We start from the raw sequence: 21,639 nt of genomic DNA on the forward strand, positions 1-21,639 counted from the left end.
AAACCCCACAAATTACAATCTGATGTTGTAACATCATTTCAGATGTTCTTATACATCCTAACTTCATTAAAGTGATTGTACTGGGGGGGGAGGGGGGAATAAAATCACTGAGCATCCCTGCTGTTTAGTTTATTTCCTGCTGACACAATGATTTAACTTGATTAAAAAGTCTTCTCAATTATTTCCCCCCAAATGTATAGACAGCAAACCAGCCTAATCCTAACTAACTATAATGAACAGTTGTTTAGAACTTCCTATGCAGGATCCACAAGAGCAGTTTCCAGTAACACTGAATGCAAGTTAATGTATCCACAGTACCATACTCCTAGCATGGACTCCTTTACTCCTCTAGCAAGGCAGCTTCTGCTCCAGAAATATCTTCAGAAGGAACAAACATTAAATTAAGTGGCACTGTATGTTACAATAAACCTCTGCTCATTTTTCCTCAAGAGAAAAACTCTCAAAAAGCAAAATTAATCTTGAATTTATGTGAGCTGGCCAAATAAATTGCTTGGGCTTTGCTTTTTAACTATGTGCTAAATGGTCTGGGGTTGGTTTTTTTCTTAACAACTTTCTCTTGTTTATTGTGAAGTCCAGTTAACAATGGCTGTGATTCTCCACATCTTTTTCCAGGTGGCTAAGTTTTAGTACCTAAATATCCCTGACTGGAGCAAGACTGTATATTCTTAAATATGTTCAGGTCTTAACTCACAGCATGCCAACACTAGGTTTTTACAATACCCATGCAGAACACTACACATCCACAGATAATGTCCCAGGGATTGCAAAGGGAAACCCCTCTGCAGCAACCTGCATGCTGTCAGTCGTGCAACTGAGACAAAGGGAGAGACAACCTGATGCAAAATGTCCCTCTTTAAAAATGCATCATGTGAATTAGAAACAATGAGAGATTTTTTTTACCCCAACCCCCCCCATCTTCTCTGCAACACCTCTGTTTGGGATATAAAAATGATTATTTTTCAGGGACTGGGAGACCATCACAGTTCTGTAAGATTTGCTCCACCACTGGCATGCAGAGCTGGGCTGTTTGTCCCTCAGAACTTTCTGGGTGTTTGTGCTATGACAGCACAGAGGCTGTTGGAAAGAGCGAGCTGTCGTGTCTGGGCTGCAAATTGCTGAAGGGAAATACCTGGATTCAAACTATGAATTAAAGAGGACCTGTAAATATCCTGCACTACAACCAGAAAGAGTGCAGACATGTCAATTTCTAAATGTGCACAAATAAATAAAGGAGAAGAAAAAAACCCCAGAAGACAACTGTGCTTTGCCAAGGTTGCTTGAGAGACCCTTTTACAGGGGGCTTTTACGAGGTCTGTATCAGATCTAAATAGGTATTTTCTCCATGCTAATTAAACATTTTCAGACAGCAGCAATCAAAGAAAAATCTCCTGTCCACACATGAAATAGAAGTTTACCCCTCCATCAAAGGCTTGATGTTTAATTCAAAGTCCACTCAGACTCTACTAAACAGAACTTCCTGAATTGTCCCTTTGACTTTAACAGGAAGGAATGATACAGAGCCTTCCTTAAACAAGGCTGATGCTATACTCAGCATCACACAAAACACACTGCAGTGCATTTGGAGGCACCCTGAGCTTCACAGTTGTCACTTCCCGGCACTGCAGCCATCTGGAAGGCCTGCCATCTCCTACAGCAAGTGGAAGCTGCTACAACATGAACTAAAAGAAACTCCCCTTTCCAACTCTGCGTGTGAGGTCTGAGCTCCCCAAACGACTTGCTCTGGTGTCTTCCTGGAGTAGACCTGGCCCTGGTCACTCCCCGAGGCCAAAACAATCACGGGATGCAACACACTGTAACAATCTTGCTCTACAGATTCAGTTTGGCCTCAGTAGTCCTTCTACAATGCAGGTTTAAAAAGCAAACAAAAAAACTAGAAAACATCTTTTCTGCTTCTCTGTTGCCTTTTCCTCCATACCAATCTATTCAGCTTGTCACTCTAAACGGCCTAGTGGGCTGGTTTCAGCACAGAAAGGTGCCCCCTGAGAGCTGTGCCTGGGGGCTCTGTGCTGGCAGGGCATGCTGAGTGCCCAGACCCCTGGTATGGGGAGTGCTCTGCATCCTTCTCCAGCCTACAGGCTGCTGGATTTGGTGCTAAGGAGCTCCTGAGGGGGTTGTGCTTCCAGCCCTCCTCTGGAGAAGGGCAGGTTGCCATGACAAAGGCCTTTGAGAGAAAGAGGTGTGGGATGGAAAAATAGTATGTGAGAAACCTAGAGGGGAAAAATACAGATCTTGGTTCAGCATTTGCAAGCATTTCCCAACACAAAGTCACTGGGATTTGGGATTTTGGTTCATGGGAAATAGTAAAGAGCTACAACTGCCCTGCCATCATAAGAGGATGGATGAAGGAGGGAAGCACATGTAAACATGCAGCATAAAAAGGTATTAGGATACACTGATCCTGATGAAGAAAACTGCCTCACAGCAAAGTGTCCTAACATCACTTCAAACAACCTTTATTACCAAATGCTGCCAAGGCAGAATATCACTGCAAAGACACCTTTCCCCTAGGCCTTCATAGGTACTTCCCAATGGCCTTAAGAAAGCTTTAATCACCTGAGCCACCTGCCACCATTTCATGGATTGCACAGGCCTTGCTGCAGTAAAAGCAAGCCTGCAACTGCCTTTTCAAAATTACAGTCTGTTCCTAAAATTGCTCTGTCCCAGAAGGTCTGAACAAGATCTGAACAATTCTACAGAAGGAAGCAAAAGAAAACTAAAAGAACAGGAACAAGAGGGGATCCCACCACAGCACCCAATGATGTGCTTAATCCTGTCATCTCTTCTAGATTGCAGAAACCAAGAAACATGGCACTGTATAATAAGAGAAGTGTCAAAACCATGAAGTTCTACAATTACCAAGCAATTAGAAAGCTGGGAAATCCCCCTGCCCTGGAAAGGCAGAGTGAAAGACAGCTTCATTTCTCTGAAATGAATTTTTAACACATTGCACATAGCAGCCAGTCATCTCCCTCTCTCCCATTTGTAGCAGGGTATCCGTTTCAAAACATCATTTCCTTGCTTCAAATCATGCCTGTCATTACAACTCCAGAGCACCCAGGCTGCATGCACACTATCCCTTAAAAGCAGTGACTTCTGGGTTGGAAAGACATCAGCTGTATATAATGGGAATAGCTGTTGCCTACCTCCTCCCTAAATCCTATGAACAGATCTCCCTATTCCCCTTCCCTCTGCAGCATCTGAGCCTTGGCACAAAGTCAGCTGGCAGTGCCACTTCAGATACAGCTCCCCCACGTCCCCTCTCCTCTCAGGGCTATGGATGTAGTAGAGATGCTGTACCTGTGTGCTCCAGCTCTGCACCACCCTGTGCTCAGACTTGTCCTGTTTTCACCACAGGGTAAGCTCCTGTCCTCTGCCTCCAGCTTTTCTCCTCAGCTCCATCCTCCCAGCCAGTCAGCCAGCCCTGCACCCCCCACTTTCCTGCCCACATCATACCTGTTGGCAAGACTTGCAGTGCTGCCACTGCCGCTGTGTTTTCTTGCTCGGCTCAGCCTCCGCGCGGGCTTTGGGTCTTGCAGTCCAGGACTCGGAACGGAGGGGAAGGTCGAGGCATAGCCATGTTCACACTCTGCATGAGAATCAACAGGCAGAACGTTAAAAAGACCAAAAAACCAGGCTCATTAAAAATAAAATAAAATAAAATAAAAATAGAGTCAGCAAGCAGGCCTCACCACAAACCTGTCAGCCTAGATGGGGAGGCCCTTAACCACAACAGCTCAGGGAAACAACTGATGATGTATTCAGAGGGAAGTGGACTGGGAGGTGGAGAGAACAGAGGAAGGGGAGCGTAAAGGCTTTGCCAACCTTGGAGGAAGGACAACACCACTCAAACACCTGAAAACATCACAATAAAATATGACAGCCTAGAGCTCTCCTCATCTCTCTCCTGTCCAAGCTATCTGCACCGGGCAAACCAGACATATCTCACTGTGCCAACAAGGTCTCCGCAAAGCCAGAGCCACCGTCCTTCCTGCCCAGTGGGGAACTTTAACACCAAGGCTCACTTTTTCTTCCAGAAATCGCATTCACCGCAATTTTCCCCTCTCTGCAAAGACCTTCCACCTCAGCCACCACCTCCAGGAGGACCTGTCAGCACTGTCCCTCATCAAATCCCTCGCCGTTAGGGATTTACCACCAGCCCACCAGCAAACACTCGCTCCGATCCCCTTCTTCAGGGTCACTCTCACCCCTCCGCGGGGATTCCTGACCCCAACCCCACTCCCCCCACGGAGGGCTGTTATCCCAGCACCCCTCCTCCCTCCATTACCTCTCTCCCTTCGCTCCAGATACTCGGCCGCCTCCAGCAGCCGCTGGATGTTGATCATCTGGACCTGCTCCATGGCCCCCAGGCCGGCAGCCGGGGGACTCCGCAGCCCCGAGCCCCCCTCCGCCCCCACGCTCCCAGCTCCCCCGCTGGAAACGGGGGCGGCTGTGGGGGGGAGGAGCGAGGGATCGCCGTCTCTCCCTAGTCCCCGGGCCTCCTCACACCGACAGCCCTCTCGTCCCGGGGGAGGGCGGCTCTCCTGGGAGGACGAGGAGTGGGCGCACGGAGGCAGGAAGGGAACACGCGAGGAAATACCAGAGGAAGGACCGGGACTCGGATCCTCCCTCTGGGGGAGGCAACGCGGCCAGAGCTGTTGCTGTTCCTGACCCAGACCGGTCCCTACCGCCCGCGCTCGCAACCCCCACGCCGGCCCGGCCCGCCGCGCAGCCCCCTCGCACCGGTCCCGGCCTGGATTTACCCCCACTTCGGGCCCTGCCAGGTTCCAACCCCCTCGGGCCCTGCCTGGGCTCACCCCCTCCCGGACCGGCCCCTCAGCCCCGCGGCGGGACCAGCCCCCGCGGCCGCCCCGCCCCGCGCACCCGCCGCCCCCGCCGCCTCGCACCACTTTGTTTACCTCCGCCCGGCGCTCACGGGAGCAGGGGCGGGGCGCGCCGCAGGGCTGACTGGGAAGTGTAGTTCCCCCGCTGACCCGGCGCCGCGCGACGGGACTGGCCAGGGTCAGCGCCGAGACCCACGCGTGGGGGCCCGGGCCGGCCCCGCGGCAGCGGCTGTTTCCCCTCACGCCTGAGGTGACAGCTTCGTGCCCACGCGGGCCCCGAGGTCTCGGCGGCCAGGCCCTGAGGAGATGGTTGCGTGCCAGCACAGGCCCTGAGACGACGACTCCGTGCCCGCTCCGGCCCTGAGGTGAGAGTGCGTTGCTCTGTCCTCCTCTCTTGCTCGCAGGACAAGCCCAGCAGCGCTCACAGTTCCTGTGCCCAGCTGTCCGTGGTGGGGTGATGACTTTCACCACGGCTACCACCACTGCATCTGAGGCAGCCACCCAAGGGCAGCAGCCCCCTGCCACACTATGGTTTTCAAAGTTTTTAACGACTACTTTTAAAATTTCTTATTTAGTTAGGGTCTGCACGGCAGAGCTCCATGCTCCAGCAACACGCTAGGGGCAAGACATGGCATCACCTAGGAACAACCCGCAGACACTTGATCCCTCTCCTTGTAAACACCAGGGCTTTCCACACGTAGAAGTGTCAGGACTGTGGCAAGGATAAAGCAGAGAAAAGGCTACATAAGACAAAGCTGCTGCCACAGGGTGGGAGCTCCCCACATCCCACCTGTAGAGATGTAACAAAAGGAAAGTTGCCAGGCTCTGGGAAGTCACACCCAGAGTGTCTGATAACAGTGTTTTTGATGGGAGACAGAGGTGTAAGACCCATTTTTTAATGGGAACACAACCTTTTTTAAGATCACAGGCAAAAGATGTCACGGAGAGCAATCTCACTATGTACCACTCTCTATGCTTGAAGCAGCAGGTAAGCAAGTAAAAACGGTGACCACCTCCACATTATAATAAATACTGTCACACCTGCACCTTTTCAGTCCCATCTCTGCTCTTCTCAGCATCTTGATAACATATTTATACCCTGACTTTCATACAGGTACAAACATTCATAATCCCTTCTGGAACTCTGAATTCTGCCAACTACTTTAAAGTCTTCTAGAATGGAGCTTAACAAATAGTTAGCATTTAGTAGTATGATACCCATCTCTAAAATATTTGATCTATTGAGGGATCTCCCTCTCCATATGAGTACTATTCCCTTTGGTCATTTAATGAACAAGATAGGCCTGCTCTTGGCTTGAATTATTTGTTCATTTTGTCTCCAAGATTGCCATTTCTAAGGGAGCTGGGGTTGTTTAGCCTGGAGAAGAGGAGGCTCAGGGGAGACCTCATTGCTGTCTACAACTACCTGAAGGGAGGTTGTGGCCAGGTGGCAGTTGGTCTGTTCTCCCAGGCAACCAGCAACAGAATGAGGGAACACAGTCTCAAGTTGTGCCAGGGGAGGTTCAGGCTGGATATTAGGAAGAAGTTCTTCACAGAGAGAGTGATTTGCCATCAGAATGGGCTGCCCAGGGAGGTGATAGAGTTGCCATCCCTGGAGATCTTCCAGAAAAGACTGGATGAGGCACTTAGTTCCATGGTCCAGTTGATTGGATAGGGCTGGACCATAGGTTGGACTGGATGATCTTGGAGGTCTCTTCCAACCTGGTTGATTCCATGATTCCAGGATTCAACAATAGGAGAACATTAAAAACCAGAATCAGAACACCTGGAGTAAAAATCTGAATCTCTAAATCGATGCTGATCATCTCCAATGATTATTTTTTCTTTAATGTGCAGTTCAAACTGGGGGTGTGTTTCATGGATCTCAACCTTTAAAAGCTGTGACTGGTTACATTTGCAAGCATTCATCTGTCAGAATGAAAGCTGGAAAAGTACCTTTAAAAAAAACACCACACCAAAGCTGGGATTGCCAATGGCTTGTTTCTGGTAGCAAGAGCTTTAAGCAAAGCACAAAATAGCAGGAGATTCATGACGAAGAGAGCAAGAGTTGGCAGCACTCAAGAAGGGCTGAGAAAAAAAAAGGGGATTCAGGGTAGCTAACTTTTATTTAAACACATTTTGCTGATTCACCATTTCTGAGGTTTCCTCAGAAAACTGCAGGCTTGCAGCTGATGGAGGTAAAAATAATAGCACTATTCAGTTCTTATACAGCCCTTTTCACTTCTGAGTCTCAAAGGGTTGATTTGTTTTGTTTCTCTTACGATGGGATAGTTGAAGAATAAAGGCAGCTGGGATACCTTCAGGGACACGCTTCCCTCCTTCTGCAGTGCGGAAATGGAAGCCCCAGTCCTCGCTCAGGCAGGACAGCCTCCATTCAAGCGCCTACACTGAGCCAGACCACAGCACTTGTTAAAACTAGCTTTTGGAAGGGGGGAGAACTCAAGGAAGGAAATATTCTCTCTCTCCTGACCTCTTTTTTTTCTACACTGGAAACTGCCAATAGAGCAGATTGTTAAAAGCACATGGAACGTTTGGCGTCTGAGCAGTCTCGGGGAGTACTTACATGATCTTGGACCGCTCGCAAAGGAAAGAGGACACAGGTGCACACACGGCTCCCCGACAGCGGAGTTCACGCAAGAGCTCTAACTGTGCTGCCTCTACTCGCTTCCAAAACCAGGGAGCCATTTGCCTCTCAGGATAAGAAATACTGAACATTAACACATGCCTCGCCACAACCCCCCAAAACACCCATGGTGAATCCCCCAAATCCCTGCAAGACAGGTTCTTGCCAGCATCCACCACCACTAGGGGTTTTTTTTTGGTGGCACATATGGAGATACGTGACGCCGCTTTAGGGATTAAATGGGGAAAGCCACAGCTAGAAAATGAAGGGGTAGTTTAGGATTGTGTCAAAGAGTCAGCCTCCTGAAGCTAGTTCAAGATACAAAATAAGAGAGTACAAAAGGAGTAGGACACTGATACACATGGTAAATTAAACTAGCGCGCTGGAATGAAGTAGCAGCAGGGTCGGTTGAGTGTGAAATGATGTAGGATCAGCTCTTCCATTTACACACCAGCTCAGATTCCAAGTCTTTGAAGTAAACAATGCACAATTAGGAAAAAAAAATCAAAAAATAAATAAATCTGTGTGAAACAAAGACAAATTTGAGAATAAACTGTGGGACATCTTCCCAAAGCAGGAGCCCTGAAGAGTCGGGCAAGCCAACCACAGAGCCTCAGCAGATCTGCAAAATCCTTCCGTTGCCATCCCAAGTGGTTGTGTGGGCAGGTCAGTCTGCAAAATGCCAGAGTTGTATGTGACAGAAACAAAAGTGGATGGAAAGTGACTGGCACCAAGAGGCCTGATGCTATTCAACTGCTGACCAAAAATCCCCCCCCAAAGTAAATTTTCAATGTGGTTTGAGTAATCCACGGGCAACACTGGGGAAGGGCTAAGGGAAGAGTATTCTAGGGGAGAATGAGATCATTTAATTTAGTGGCTTCGAATGATCTGTAAGTACAGTTTTCTGATTATAAGTGCTTGCTGCTTGGCATCCCTTCTGGCAGCTGTGATTCACTTTCATTGTGTGTTCTGCTGCTTCGCCCTTTAGAAAGGGGCTTTTTACATTTTATTAAATGGCACTTCGGCAGCCCTCCATTTCCAGCCTTAATAATGGATTTGTTAATCTCCCTGATAGCCTTTCCCTCCTCCTTAGCAACAATTTAAATATCCAAGAAGAAATCTGCAGTGCAGAAATCAATTAATATTTACATCTGAAATGCTACTGTACTGTTTTAATCAAGTAGAACAGATGTGGTCTGTTTTTTACCAACATCACCATCCCTTGCATCTTCCATCAGGGAAATCTTCAAAGAGCTTTCTAGAAAGTAATGTTTTAAGCTTCTCAAGCCTACGACGACTTTAGCTCTTTTCTTCCCACTCTGCAGGAAGGGAAACTGAGGTGTAAGCTGCATAATCACTCACATGAAGACACACCCTAGGCCAGAGGTGGAACAGGAACACAGCTCACAAACCGAGACGCCCAACCCTTTGCTTTGAACACCAGGCTCAGGAATAACACAATGCTTTGCAACATCTACCTTACCATCAATAAGAGCAGCCCTTTTGGTTAAACTGCCTCATTTTCTATCCCTTCTTTGGCTTTCTTTAAAATCCTCTGTTCTCAACTCCTTGCAGCCTCCAGGAGGAACATAAAGATGGCAACAGTTGCAAGAGCTTCCTTTGCACACCTTCACACAAATCCTGCAAATTCTTAATACTGCTTTTAAAGCCTTGAACCCTAACACTCCTTCAACCAAGGCATGAATAGAGATCCCCAGCAGGAATCATTCACAGATGCTCTCATATTAGTGGTAAGAGTCACTGATTTCCCTAATTTCTGGAGATAGGAGATCCATGTAACTCCCCTGTTTTTCTACCTCGGGGGACAACGGCTCTGGCATACCTGAATATCCCACCTACCAGCATACACTGTAGAACACAGGTCTCTATTCTTGTACTCATGACTGCAACAGCTCAGTATTGGAGGATGTGTAGCAGCGGGCTGGAGAACATCCCAAGTCCTGCCTACTCAACACCCTTCTAATGTTCGCAGTACCTTCATCAAGGGACCTACACTGCCTATAGAATGTGGCCTCATTTCTCATCCAGGAGCCTCATTCTTTCACAAGGCATCAGATAATCCCTTTCAGCACTCCCACTGGTGCTTGGAACCCATCCATTGGTGAGGACAGACAAATCTCAGAGCCGAACCACCTGGATATCCAAGAGTCTGAACAGGAATAAAGCACACGCCATATATCTCACTCTGATTTAAAGACCAAGCTCTACCAATCATGAAGAAAGCCACAGGTGCTCCATCTCTTTGGGCTATTTGCTCCTTTCCTCTGGGAAAGTGTTGCTCTGTTTGCAGACCTGTGCTGTACCCCAGTTTATTCAGAGTCAGTGATTTATTCTGTGACTCTGTTCAAGTCACTTCACTGACACAGCTGTGAAATAAGTCAAAGCACCTCCCATGAGAAAAAAATGCATCAGAAAGAAGGTAGGATTCTCCAGCCAAGAGCAGAAGGTGCTTCTCCACCAGCTCTCAGGATGCTCTGCTGACAAGGATGTGATCAGTTCTCAGCGGTGCTTCTGGCACAGTCCCATGGGTTTACCTCTGCCCCATCATTTCTCCTGCTGTGGCTTCCTTCTGAATTTTATGCTGAGGCCCAAACAGCATGAGTCAAAATAACCCAACCTGGAAGTGGCAAACACATGAATCAATGGGGCCAGGTCATGAACCAAGAGGAATGAAAAGGCTTTATTGTGAGCTGGTTGAAAATACATATGAATGGAGGAACCCAGTTCTGCTTCATGTATCACATCGCTGTGAGATCCGAGAACATCAATGCTGACCTTGAGCCACACCTTCAGATCTCATCAATTCAGTGGGAGCTCTACATACAAACTGAAGATAGTTTTGACTCCTGCCTTCCACTAATTATAGGTTTCTGAGACTTCTTTACTTTGGTTTGTCAAAAAACAAAACAAAACACCCAAACAGCACATGAACAATAGAAGGGAGCCACATGATGAAGATACTGTTGACTCACCCTCAAGGCTCAGTTTTCTGCTCCTGACTTAAGAGAGAGGATTATTGAGGAGCAAAGGACAAATCTAAGGTCATCCATTTGTCATTCCCGGTTAGAAGGTCGACATAGCCAGCACTTGAAGAAGATCTAGTTATCTTCTGTGAGGGGCCACAGTCCACTGTCCCATTCCCACACACCTCTACTAGACTTGTGAATAAGGACACCGCTGTTACACTGGTTGGCTGGCCTTCATACTTTGAGAAGAGGGTATGGCAACAGAGGTCTGTATCTGTAGTGAGATCAGTATATATTACATACCATGTCTATTACAGGTAAGTCATCATATCCTAAGAATTCATCGTGTGTTTACGCAACTCCTACTGGCAAGAGCATGAGTTCATACGCACAAAGGGGATGCTTGGCACGCACTAAGCCTCAGCTGAGTTTACTCCAGGTCTCTCTGAAAACATCTTCCAAACGCCAGCATTTCAGCTGGTAGATTTCCAGCCATGCTTATTCATGAAGTGGCATTTGCAGAGGTTACAGATGCAGCAACGCATCTGCCCTCAGCACAACTTCCATTTCTGAAAACAGCCAGTGTAATTTTTTTTTCCCCATGCTGTTTCTATTCCTTAGATACCAAGCTTAAATTTCTAGAAACAGGTCATTTGGAAACCTGTACTTGCCAGCTAGCAAGGTGTGTTGGGATTGGGTTTTGCAGTCTCGCCATGAGAACTGCAGCAAGCAGGCAGCACTGTTATTCCTTTTTAGAGGCTCAGCTGAAAAAATAATACTGTTATATTTCAGTAGCCAAAGTACTCCAGTTTACCCGAGCAGCCTGATAACAAGACTCTAGCCTCCCTCATCCACCATACCCTACTACAGAAAAGGTGTATTCTTTTTTTGTTTGTTTCTGTAAAGGTGAGTGAATATTATCAAGGTGGTTTCAGTGCTGGTGTTGAAAGTGCCCTTTCCTGAAGCATACTCTCCCCCAGCCGTAGCCCTGGATGGTATATCCTACTCTGCTCAATGGCTCTCAGCCCTGCGGTTCTGTTCCCAGCCAAACTGTGGACCCTCTGCAACTATTCTTGACCACGACAAAGGGATGTGGGACCTATAAATGTAAAAAAAAACCCACCTCCTTATTTCTCCCTGAGCACCAGGCAGGTAGGAAATTCCTGCCTTAACTGAAAATCCTGCCCTAGACATGGAAAGCTCCACATCCCGTATCACACCACTGACCTGCAGGCAGTGGTGGCAAAGTGGTGTGTACTGAGGGCTGAAAAGGGCCTTGTCGCTCCTCCTCTATTACCTAAAGGTGTGACAGTCATACTCTGGGATATCTGAGAGTTTTGATCCCCATTAGACAGGGTTTCCTCTGCCTCTCAGGGGGGCCCTCTACCAAACAGCATCCACTCCTGCTTGGGACAGCATTAAAAAGACGAGTAACCTGGTACAGCCATGAAAGGCTTGGGAGAAAAAATGCAGACAGCAAGTGTGGTTTACCAGAAACTGCATAAAACTGAGAAACCACCTGAGCTCACCCAACAATAATAGCCCTTCCTTAAAATTCCTGCCTTTGGCTCCAAATCCCTTCAGCTCCCACACAGCTATGATTCTGATCCCAGCCAGCATCCTGGTGCTTTTTCCTTGCTTGACCCAGCCCTGTTCCCATTCCCTGTCCTGGCCAGGAGGAGACAAACACGTACCTGTCACCTGTGTTTTTTTAAGACTGCATTTCCTTGGGGCAGGGCACTGTCATTCCCCAGCACGTACAACACCCTGCACAACAGGGCTGTGACTCAGCCACCCTCCTGATGGGACTAACACCAAAACAGCTTGTTACAGCCCTGCGTGACACCGCAGTCAAACGACCTGGGCATCCTGCAGGAAGCCGGCAAGCACCAAGCCTGCCTGTGACCAACTTTGGACACCGTCTCCATCACCAAACTTTTTTGAGCTGGTCTCCTCTGTTACTGTTAATTGCCAGGTTGGATGTAATGAGAAGTGACCAACCATTACCAACATCTCTGCCAGGCAGCCAGCACAGGGTGCTATGAGCAACCACTCCTGCGCTGGCACGTGAAAAGGCATCATATCCTCTTGGTGCATTAACCTGAGCTCCACATGCAAATATCTTCCCAGTGAGACTATGTATATACATTAGGACAGAGCTCTCCTGCTTCTGTGGGTATTCCTCAGCCTAGATAAGGCCCATCCTGCTTGGAGACTGTTCTCCAATCCAAGCAGCATTTTTCTTTGTTTGGGAGCAACTCATAAAAGCTGCCTGGTTTATGACGGTCACGTTCTGAACGGCACGTCCAATAGTTAAGCCTTTGGTTAAATGGGACTTTCCAACCTAGAATGTCCTGATTCCAAACTAAAATGTTGAAAAGGTTTGCAAAATTGCCTAATAAAAGTGAGGATTTTCAGTACTATGACCGTGGTGATTGCTAGTGTAAAGCTTCAGTGAAAACAAGCTTGCGGGAATGGAGCTGCGTGGATGCAAACACCTCCTTTCAAAAGTCAGCAACAAAAAAAATACTGTATCTTGCTGTTCTGCTTGTTTTCCAGTTTCAAACAAGGAACTGCATAAAATGATGATTTTTTAAATGGAACATATGAAAGATTAGTTACCATCCATTTCAACGGCAAGAAAATTCTATCCATCCCCCTCTCCACCCCCACCCTCTCCCAAACCCCGCACAATTTGGACAGTTTCCCTTCCAGACAGGAGGGCTCCTAAAGAAAAAACAACAAAACAAAACAAACCGAGCCAGCGGTCTCACACTTGATTTCCAAAGCAGCAGTCATGCTGCTTTCACACGCAAACCCGGTTTTTTGCTGGGAGCTCCTGTCATTCTCCTGCTCGCAGCCGCCGGCCGCGGTGCTGCTCAGCTCAGACGCACGGCTTTGCAGATTCATTACGAAACAACAATTAGCAGGTGAGAGAAAAACAACCCACCCCGCTCCTGCACGATTCAGCTTTCGAAAAACAGAAAAGCAGCCGGGATCTGTTCAGGGCGAGCGGACAACATGGGCTCTCGGCCCATCGCCACAGCGGCTTGAGCGGCAGAGCAGCTTCTCCGCAGCGGGACCCCCTTCCCTGGAAGCCTGCGTGTACGCAGCTGTTCCCGCAGAACAAGGGCATCCTACAGCGTCACCTGCGCGGGACCTACAGCGGCCATAGGGACGGGCGGCGCGGCAAGGGTGACGGAGACGCGCGGTTAGGGTCTCGCTCATCCCTTTGTAAAGTTAAACGAAAAACGAAATGCAACACACGCTCCGTGAAGAGGAGGAAACCGGGGGTGGGGAAAGAAAACTGGGGAGGAAAGCGAGGAATAAAGGAAGAAGAAATTGTTAATTTTTTTTAAATAAAACCAAAACATAGACTCAAAGAAAGAATAAGCGGGGAATCCGAGCTAAACAACGGCAACGCGCCGGTGGGGGATCGGAGCCGCATTTGTATGTGACCCCTCCCCGAGGAAACAGCGGTGTCCCCCCCCCGCCGGCGGCTCGCTCCGCGTCCGCTCCGCGCACCGCTCGGCAACGCGTGACGTCACACGGGGGACCCCGGCGCCGCGCATTGGTGGAGAGGGCCGCTCGGCCCCGCCCCTCGGGCACCAGCCTCCAATCAACGCGGCGCTCTGCCTCCATGTGCGAACCATGTGGCCGCCGAGGCGGGGCGCCGGCGGGCGCAGCGCCGCGGGGCCGCGAGTGTCCGCTCGGCGCGGGGGGCTCCGCGGGCGCGCACCGCCGCGGGGGACTCGCCGGCCCCTTTGTTCCCGGCGCGCCTGTTCCAAACACTGCCGCTGTCCCTCGCAGCCCGCGCCTCACTCGAGACATCGCTCCGTGGGGGAAAGGCGCAGGCTACGCGCACCCTCCGCTCCCGCGGAACGGGAGGCTCGGCGGAGCGGGTGACCGCCGCCCCGCACCGGGCGCTCGCCTTGCCCTGCCCTGCCCTCTACTCCCCTCTCCTCCCCGTCGGCTACCTGGCGAGCGCTGCCGCTTGCCTACGTGACTCTGCCCATGCCCCGGCGGGGGGAGCGGGGACGTGTCACCGCCTCCTTCCTCGCCGCTCCGGCTCCGCCACCGGCTCTGGCTCCCCGCGGGGCCCTCCCGGACCCTTTCGAGGCCCCATCCACTATCCGCCGAGCCCTGAGAAGCGGAGATGTCTGTGCTGCCCCCGCGCCGTGCCGCTCCGCTCTCCATCCCAAACTTTCCCCCCGGTCCTGGCCTCCCAGTCGTGGGGAAGGGGAGAGCGGGGAGGGGGTGTCCCACGCGTGTCTCCGCCGCGGGGGGTGCAAGACGGCCCTGGCGCCCTTTGTCACCGTGCTCCCGGCCTCTGCAGCGAGCCAAAAGTTTGAGTTGTTGTATTTTTCTCCCCTCCACACCCCTTCTTGCGCCGGTCACGCACTCGCCCGGCCCCAAGCCCGCACTTACTTTTATTCTCCTTCTCGATCCGCTCCAGATAGCTGGCGGCCTCCAGCAGCACCTGCACATTGTAGAGGAAGGTGTCCATGCCCGCCGAGGGGCTCGTGTTGCAGATGTCCCCAAGGGGGCACCGGGCCCCGCCGGCCGCCCCCTCTGCACCCCGCGGTTCCCTCCGCGGCCGGCCGCGCTTCCCCATGCCCCGCCGCGTTGCCGCCTCCCTGTGCGGCGCTGCGTGCGCGTCTGTCCGTCTGTCCGTCTGACGGCGAGCCCGGCGGCCGCCGCGGTCCTAGCGCTGCCGTCCGCCCCGGCGCTCTGCCGCCCCACGGCCCGCCGCCGTCCCGCCCCCCCCGCGGCTCGGCGGGGCGGCCCGGCCCGGCCGCGCCTGCGGAGTGCGAGCGCCGGCGGCTGCAGGGTTCTCGGGGATGGGGCGGGGGGGCGGAAAGCGGCCGGAGGCGCTGGGGCAGGCTTGTCCGGGGCTGGGGGGACCAGTGGCTGTTTCCCCGCCCCCCAGCAATTCCGGGATGCTTTGCACCCTCCTCAGTGGCAAATGACCCACTGGAAACACGGGAGCTGTGGCGCTGGCCGTGGTGGCACCGGGGATGCTGGCATGGTTCTGGCGATGCCAGTGCGAACGCTGCTTCAACAGAGAGGCACGGCCAGGCCCACCGTGCCCCCTGTCATCCCGTGCACCGCCTGTCACTGTCCGAAGGTTGCTCCCTGCTCAGGGACCCAGGGCGACCTCCGGGCCGGGTGCCTCTGCTACACCCAGTCTTGGGGGCCAGTGCTGCAGACACAGCCTGTAACTCCGATGGACCCATTAGCACAACACACCCATAGTTGAACACCAAATTCCTTCCTTTTTTTGAGCAGTGCCCCCCAGAAAGCCGACTGTGGGCAATTAATAGATTATCTCTTTCCAAATCAAATGAAAGACGGAGAGCAAGCAGAGGGTGCAACAGCTCCTCCCAGGCCCTGTCCATCCCTGCAGATCCGGGGTCAGGGCTGGGCACACCGTGGCTAGGGTGTATCCTTATTTCACCCTTGTTTTGCAGCCAGGCAAGTGGAGAAAGAGCACCTGTGCCGCAGGGAGAGAGCGCAGAGCCTGACCCAGCCTGTGCCGGAGGTGGAGGAGGAAGGCGAGGCTTCGCACTTCCACAAGCCATCTGTGATCTTGCATCTGTGAACTTTGAGGGGTCAGCGGGGGGGGAGAGGGGGACCCTGCCGGCAGAGAGCTGGCAGCAGATGCCCTCTAACACCCTCCTTGCTCTGCTTCCATCCGTGATGGCAACGCCCAAGCTGTGATACTATGCCGGCAGCACGAAACCCTGCTCCTGCCCGGCCAGTTGGGTTGGTCTGGGTCCGTAGAGGAGCCCTGGGGGAGTGGCCAGGGTGAAGCATCAACCCAGAGATGTGCTGGGGTGCAAGGACCTGCTAGTGCCCAGGTGCCATGGGGCTCTGAAGACCTCACCAGGCTCACTGGCGTTGCAGGTGCCAGCATTGGCTGGAGGTAAGGTAAAGAGAGAGGTCATGGTCTCATTATAAGAATGCCCTATTAGTAAGTGTTAATTGGTATCTGGAGCCTGCAGTGTCACGGGGGACCTGAATCATCCAAGAGAGGGGGATGCCCCAAACTGCAGCACATACAATGAAGTCTCTCTAGCTGCCAGATGCTGGGGCTGACAGGCTATTTTTGGGAAGCATGGCTGCAGGACTTCATCACTGACATGACCTTCCCAGGGCACATGCTGGAACCAGGCTGGGTCTCTGGATGGCTGAGCCCATCCTGTTCTGTGGCCACAGGTCTCTGGATGGCTCAGCCCTTCCTTTTCCATGGCCATGTGGCACCTCTGTGGCAACACCACATGGCCAGCACATTCTTCCCTGGATGCTGCTGCATCAAAGATGCACCAACTTGTCTTGGCAGAGTTCTCCTACTGCCACCCGAAATGTGCTGATGGATGGCATGAGATGGACCAGCAGTGCCCAGAGGTGGGAAGGTCATGGAAAATTAGGAAGTGTTGGAGGTCATAAAGTATCAGCTGGATTTGTGCATAGCCTGGAGAAGAGTGGGGAAGGCAGAGATGAGAGCATGGTGTGCCAGGAGTGGGACACCACTGCCAGGCTGGATTGTGCCCAGCACCTGCAGGTGTCTGGCCGTCCACAACAGCAAGATTTCAGATGGAAGAGCAGGCACTGACCAGTGCAGGAGGTGAGTGCCAGGTTGAACCATGAAGTACACCCAGGCAAGCAAAGAACTCAGAATGTAATTGTCTTTCATTAACTCCAGTAACTGGCTGAGATGAGACACAATTTCTGCTTCACAACTGTGCTCTGGCAAACGCTCCCATTAAAACCCCAGGCAGAAAGTCCCTGGCAGTCTAACTGTGCAGGGGCTGAGCTGAGGATGTGACTTTGCCCTGGTTGCATTGGCTGGAAACCTGGGCACACGTGGCTGCCCAGCTCAGTGTAGTGCTGAGGGCATCTTTCTGCTGGCTCACCAACGGGCAGAAGGCTTTCCATGGCCTTAGCTGGAAGTACAAGAAGTTGTTATTGAAACAGATCAAAGGCATCCAGCACCAGATTGCTTAAAAATCACATGATTTGAAAATCTCAGCTCCTCTCCCACAAGCAGCTGAGGATGTGTGTGATCATCTGGAGTTCAGACAGTAGATCTTGTGCCTAATGGCAGCATCCTCTGTTCCCTACTGCATTTCTTGGTCCTCCTCATGCACACCCACAACCATTCCCCTGGGATTTTTTGAATGCTTTGTGTGAATTGATGCTGATTCAGCTGTTGGCAAGAGGGTTCTGCTGTTCCCAGTGTGACATCCCCAAATCAAAGCCAGAGTGATCATAATTTTGATTCTTTCCCCCCTCTGGCTTAATTCAGAGGATTTTGTTTGTTTGTTTGTTTTTAAGTTACTTTCACAGAGCAAAGCAATATAATTTACATGTACCCCCAAACAATTTGCTCTGGAAGGGTTCTCCCATGGCTGGTCAGAATGCAGATTGTCCCAGACACCCCTGAGGATCATGATGAGTCTGGTTCAGCTTTGAGCCTCAGTTACTGGCCACAGAGCTCCTGCCTGAGGAGAACTGTGCCTTGGACTCTTTAACACCCTGTTTCTCCTAACATTTTCTCTCTGGCCAGCCATCCTTGGCCACCAGAAGCAGGGTGCTGAACTGGCCTTGCTGTGCTCATGTTTTGCTGCAGCAGCCCCAGATCACAGCTCCCATGTGAATCCTGAGAGTCCGTGCATGGTTGTGTCTCTGGAAAGGTGTTGGAGGCTGTGCCTGGACACCTCCCATGGGGACATAGAATACATAGAATACATAGAATAAACCAGGTTGGAAGAGACCTTCAAGATCATCGCGTCCAACCCATCACCAATCCAACACCGCCCAAGCAACTAACCCACAGCACCAAGCACCCTGTCAAGTCTTCTCCTAAAAACCTCCAGTGATGGCGACTCCACCACCTCCCCAGGCAGCCCATTCCAATGTGCAATCACTCTTTCTGTATAGAACTTTTTTCTAACATCCAGCCTGAACCTCCCCTGGCGCAGCCTGAGACTGTGTCCTCTTGTTCTGGTACTGCTTGCCTGGGAGAAGAGACCAACATCTGTCTGTCTACAACCTCCCTTCAGGTAGTTGTAGAGAGTAATAAGGTCACCCCTGAGTCTCCTCTTCTCCAGGCTAAGCAACCCCAGCTCCCTCAGCCTCTCCTCGTAGGGCTTATGTTCCAAACCCCTCACCAACTTTGTTGCTCTTCTCTGGACTCGTTCCAGCAAGTCAACATCCTTCCTAAACTGAGGGGCCCAGAACTGGACACAGTACTCGAGGTGCGGCCTAACCAGTGCAGTGTACAGGGGCAGAATGACCTCCCTGCTCCTGCTGGCCACACTGTTCCTGATGCAGGCCAGGATGCCATTGGCCCTCTTAGCTGCCTGGGCACACTGCAGGCTCATGTTCAGTCTACCGTCGACCAGCACCCCCAGGTCCCTCTCAGCCTGACTGCTCTCCAGCCACTCTGACCCCAGCCTGTAGCTCTGCATGGGGTTGCTGTGGCCAATGTGCAGAACCCGGCACTTGGATGTGTTAAATCTCATGCCGTTGGACTCTGCCCAACTGCCCAGCCTGTCAAGGTCCCTCTGCAGAGCCTCTCTACCCTCCAGCAGATCAACTCCTGCGCCAAAGGTCCTTGTCCCATGACAGGCCAGGGTAAGGTACTGCTTAGACTCTCACCTGTCAGTGACACCAGGAGGTGAGGGAACACTTGCCTGTCCTGTCTGCTCCTGGAACAGAGTTTGTTAGGGAGTGCAGTAGGGAGATACCAGCGTGTCCAAGGCAATGGTGCAAGGGCAGGATTTCCAATGGAACTGGCTCAGAAGAAACCAGGGCTGGGAGGTACACTGCAAAAAAGGGGGATGGTCAGGGAAAAGTGCACGGACAGACCAGAGAGGCAGTGGAAAAGGAGCAGTAAGGGAGGAGGTGTTGCAGTATGACCAGCTCTGCACGTCCAGCGGCAGTGGTCCAGCACCCTCACCCTCCACAGCCTTCTGAAAACAGCCAGTTAAGGGCCTGCTCTCTCTCTTTGCTTTCTCTTTTGTTTAACATTTGAGCTCACCCTGAAGTTTTGTTGTCATTTTTTTTTCTCCACAAGGGGATGTTGGAGCTGCTTCTCAGACAAAAGTGGAGGAACCGAGTGCAGTCCCATGGGCCCACGGGAGATGGGGTGACCCAGGGCAAGCCACTGGCACAGCCCCACTGCCCATGCTGCCAGCACGGCCACTGCTGCCCGGGCACATTGCCAAAGCATTGCTCACCACGTGGGAGATCCCTGGACCTTTTATCAGCAGCTGGTGGCCACGTGCTGCCCTCGGTACAGCATGGCACAACAAGGGGAGCACGGCCCAGGGGTGTGGAGGTTGGGTGCCCGTGGTGCTGCTGCCAAATTCACGCTTCTGAAAGGGCAAAATAGCCACTCCATCCTTTTGGGATGGCCAGGTAAGAGGCAAGATTGCCAGAGTGCTTTTTGTTTTGCAATGCTCCATAATGCAGCAAGGTGTGTGAGGTCTTTTCCACCCTTATTGATTCTATGATTCTTTACTGTGAGGGTAGCAGAGCACTGGAACAGGCTGCCTAGAGGAGTTGTGGAGTCTCCTTCTCTGGAGACTTGCAAGGCCTGTCTGGATGTGTTCCTCTGTCACCTGAACTAGGTTTTATGGTCCTGCTCTGTCAGGGGGGTTGCACTCAATGATCTCTTTGGGTCCCTTCCTGTGATCCTGTGTGGGTTTAGGTGGAAAGCTGCCTGGTGGTGTCAGCTGCATGAGAAACCCTCCAGGTTACAGAGTGAGCATCCTAAAGCACTCTGCAGTGGGTGTCTTGTGTATGTGTTGTGCCCTTGTTGGGCCAGACAGCAAAAAACGCAGCCACCACTCTGAGCATGACTGGTAAGTTCCATTTGGTGAGTGTATTCTGACATTGTTCTGGTGGTATTGTGCACCCAAAGCCACTATTTCCCCACACCACAGGAGTTATCTGTTCAGTTGTTCCAGTAGCAGCACCAGTGTACATCACGCCCTGGACAGACCTAGCAGGGTTTGGAAGGGGGGTGTTTGAAAGGGTGAGGGCCAGGACAACTCTGGGTTTTGGTCTGCAAAGGCTCCTGAAGGCACCTGCTCTCTCTCCACTCTGCCTAATCCTGGTGTAATCCTTCTATAAAATTTCACCTGCCTTTCAAAGTCTGCTGGTGCCCTTTGGAAGGACAAACTTGTTTTCCAAGCGATAATTATGGCGCCCATCTGCCAAGGGCAGGCGTTTCTCACTAGTGGCACAAGAGTGATAGCAGTGTATTAAAACATTGTTTAGAGGCCTAGCACAGCTCCTTTTATTTTTTGTCCTTCCTCTCCCCTCCTATTGACACAGTTGTTGAGGTGATGGGCTCGAGCTGGTCTGGAGCAGTTGTACCTTGGAAAGGGGAGCAGATCTCTGATGAATCCTAAATGATTCGTAAAGGTTTAACATTACTATTGGACCCAGGAAGTTTCTGAGCTCAGGCCCAAGCCAAGAAGCTGTCTACAAGCTGTCTACAGCCAAGTTGCTGTCTACAACTACCTGAAGGGAGGTTGTAGCCAGGTGGGGGCTGGTCTCTTCTCCCAGGCAACCAGCACCAGAACAAGAGGACACAGTCTCAAGCTGCACCAGGGGAGGTTTAGGCTGGATGTGAGGAAGAAACTCTTCACAGAAAGAGAGACTGGCCATTGGAATGGGCTGCCCAGGGAGGTGGTGGAGTCACCATCACTGGAGGTGTTTAAGAAGAGACTGGATGGGGTGCTTGGTGCCACGGTTTAGTTGGTTAGGTGGTGTTGGATGATAGGTTGGACTTGATGATCTTTGAGATCTGATCTATTCTATTCTATTCTATTCTATTCTATTCTATTCGCTGCTGCTGTTATTAGGGTGGTTATTCCAGCAGCACCATTAGCCCTTACAGTCCCTTTGGGTGCCTGTATGGGATGCCCAGCACTGCCCTAAAAACTGCTGTGTGTGGGTTGGGGGTCTTCCTGCAGCAGCACCTTCACTGGGACACCCTGTGGTTTGCAGCAGGGAAGCAGAAAGTCTCCATCTGTGCTAAGCGGCATGGCTGTGAGGAGAAGCATTTTGGTTTTCAGCATTTCTTCTCCCATTCTGATACCAGCCTTTT

The 21,639-nt window shown here is 51.4% G+C and overlaps 1 protein-coding gene across 2 annotated transcripts in view; it reads right to left on the bottom strand.

The window, feature by feature from the left end:
- MXI1 (MAX interactor 1, dimerization protein) overlaps positions 1–15,277 on the bottom strand; it is a 61,714-nt gene extending 46,437 nt beyond the window's left edge. The window contains exons 1-2 of one of the 2 annotated variants that reach the window (XM_009908148.2): positions 14,943–15,277; positions 3,496–3,628 (exon numbers count right to left, since the gene is read on the bottom strand). In XM_009908148.2, the coding sequence (XP_009906450.2) occupies positions 3,496–3,628; positions 14,943–15,129 (320 nt within the window). In that variant the 5' untranslated portion in view covers positions 15,130–15,277. Of the gene's footprint in view, positions 1–3,495; positions 3,629–4,327; positions 4,913–14,942 lie in introns of those variants that run through there. The other variant, XM_054163407.1, reaches the window with a different exon arrangement.
- Positions 15,278–21,639: the final 6,362 nt, after the last annotated feature.

This window comes from Dryobates pubescens, chromosome 8 (genome assembly GCF_014839835.1).
Source record: "Dryobates pubescens isolate bDryPub1 chromosome 8, bDryPub1.pri, whole genome shotgun sequence".
In the NCBI taxonomy this organism is placed as follows: Eukaryota; Metazoa; Chordata; class Aves; order Piciformes; family Picidae; genus Dryobates; species Dryobates pubescens.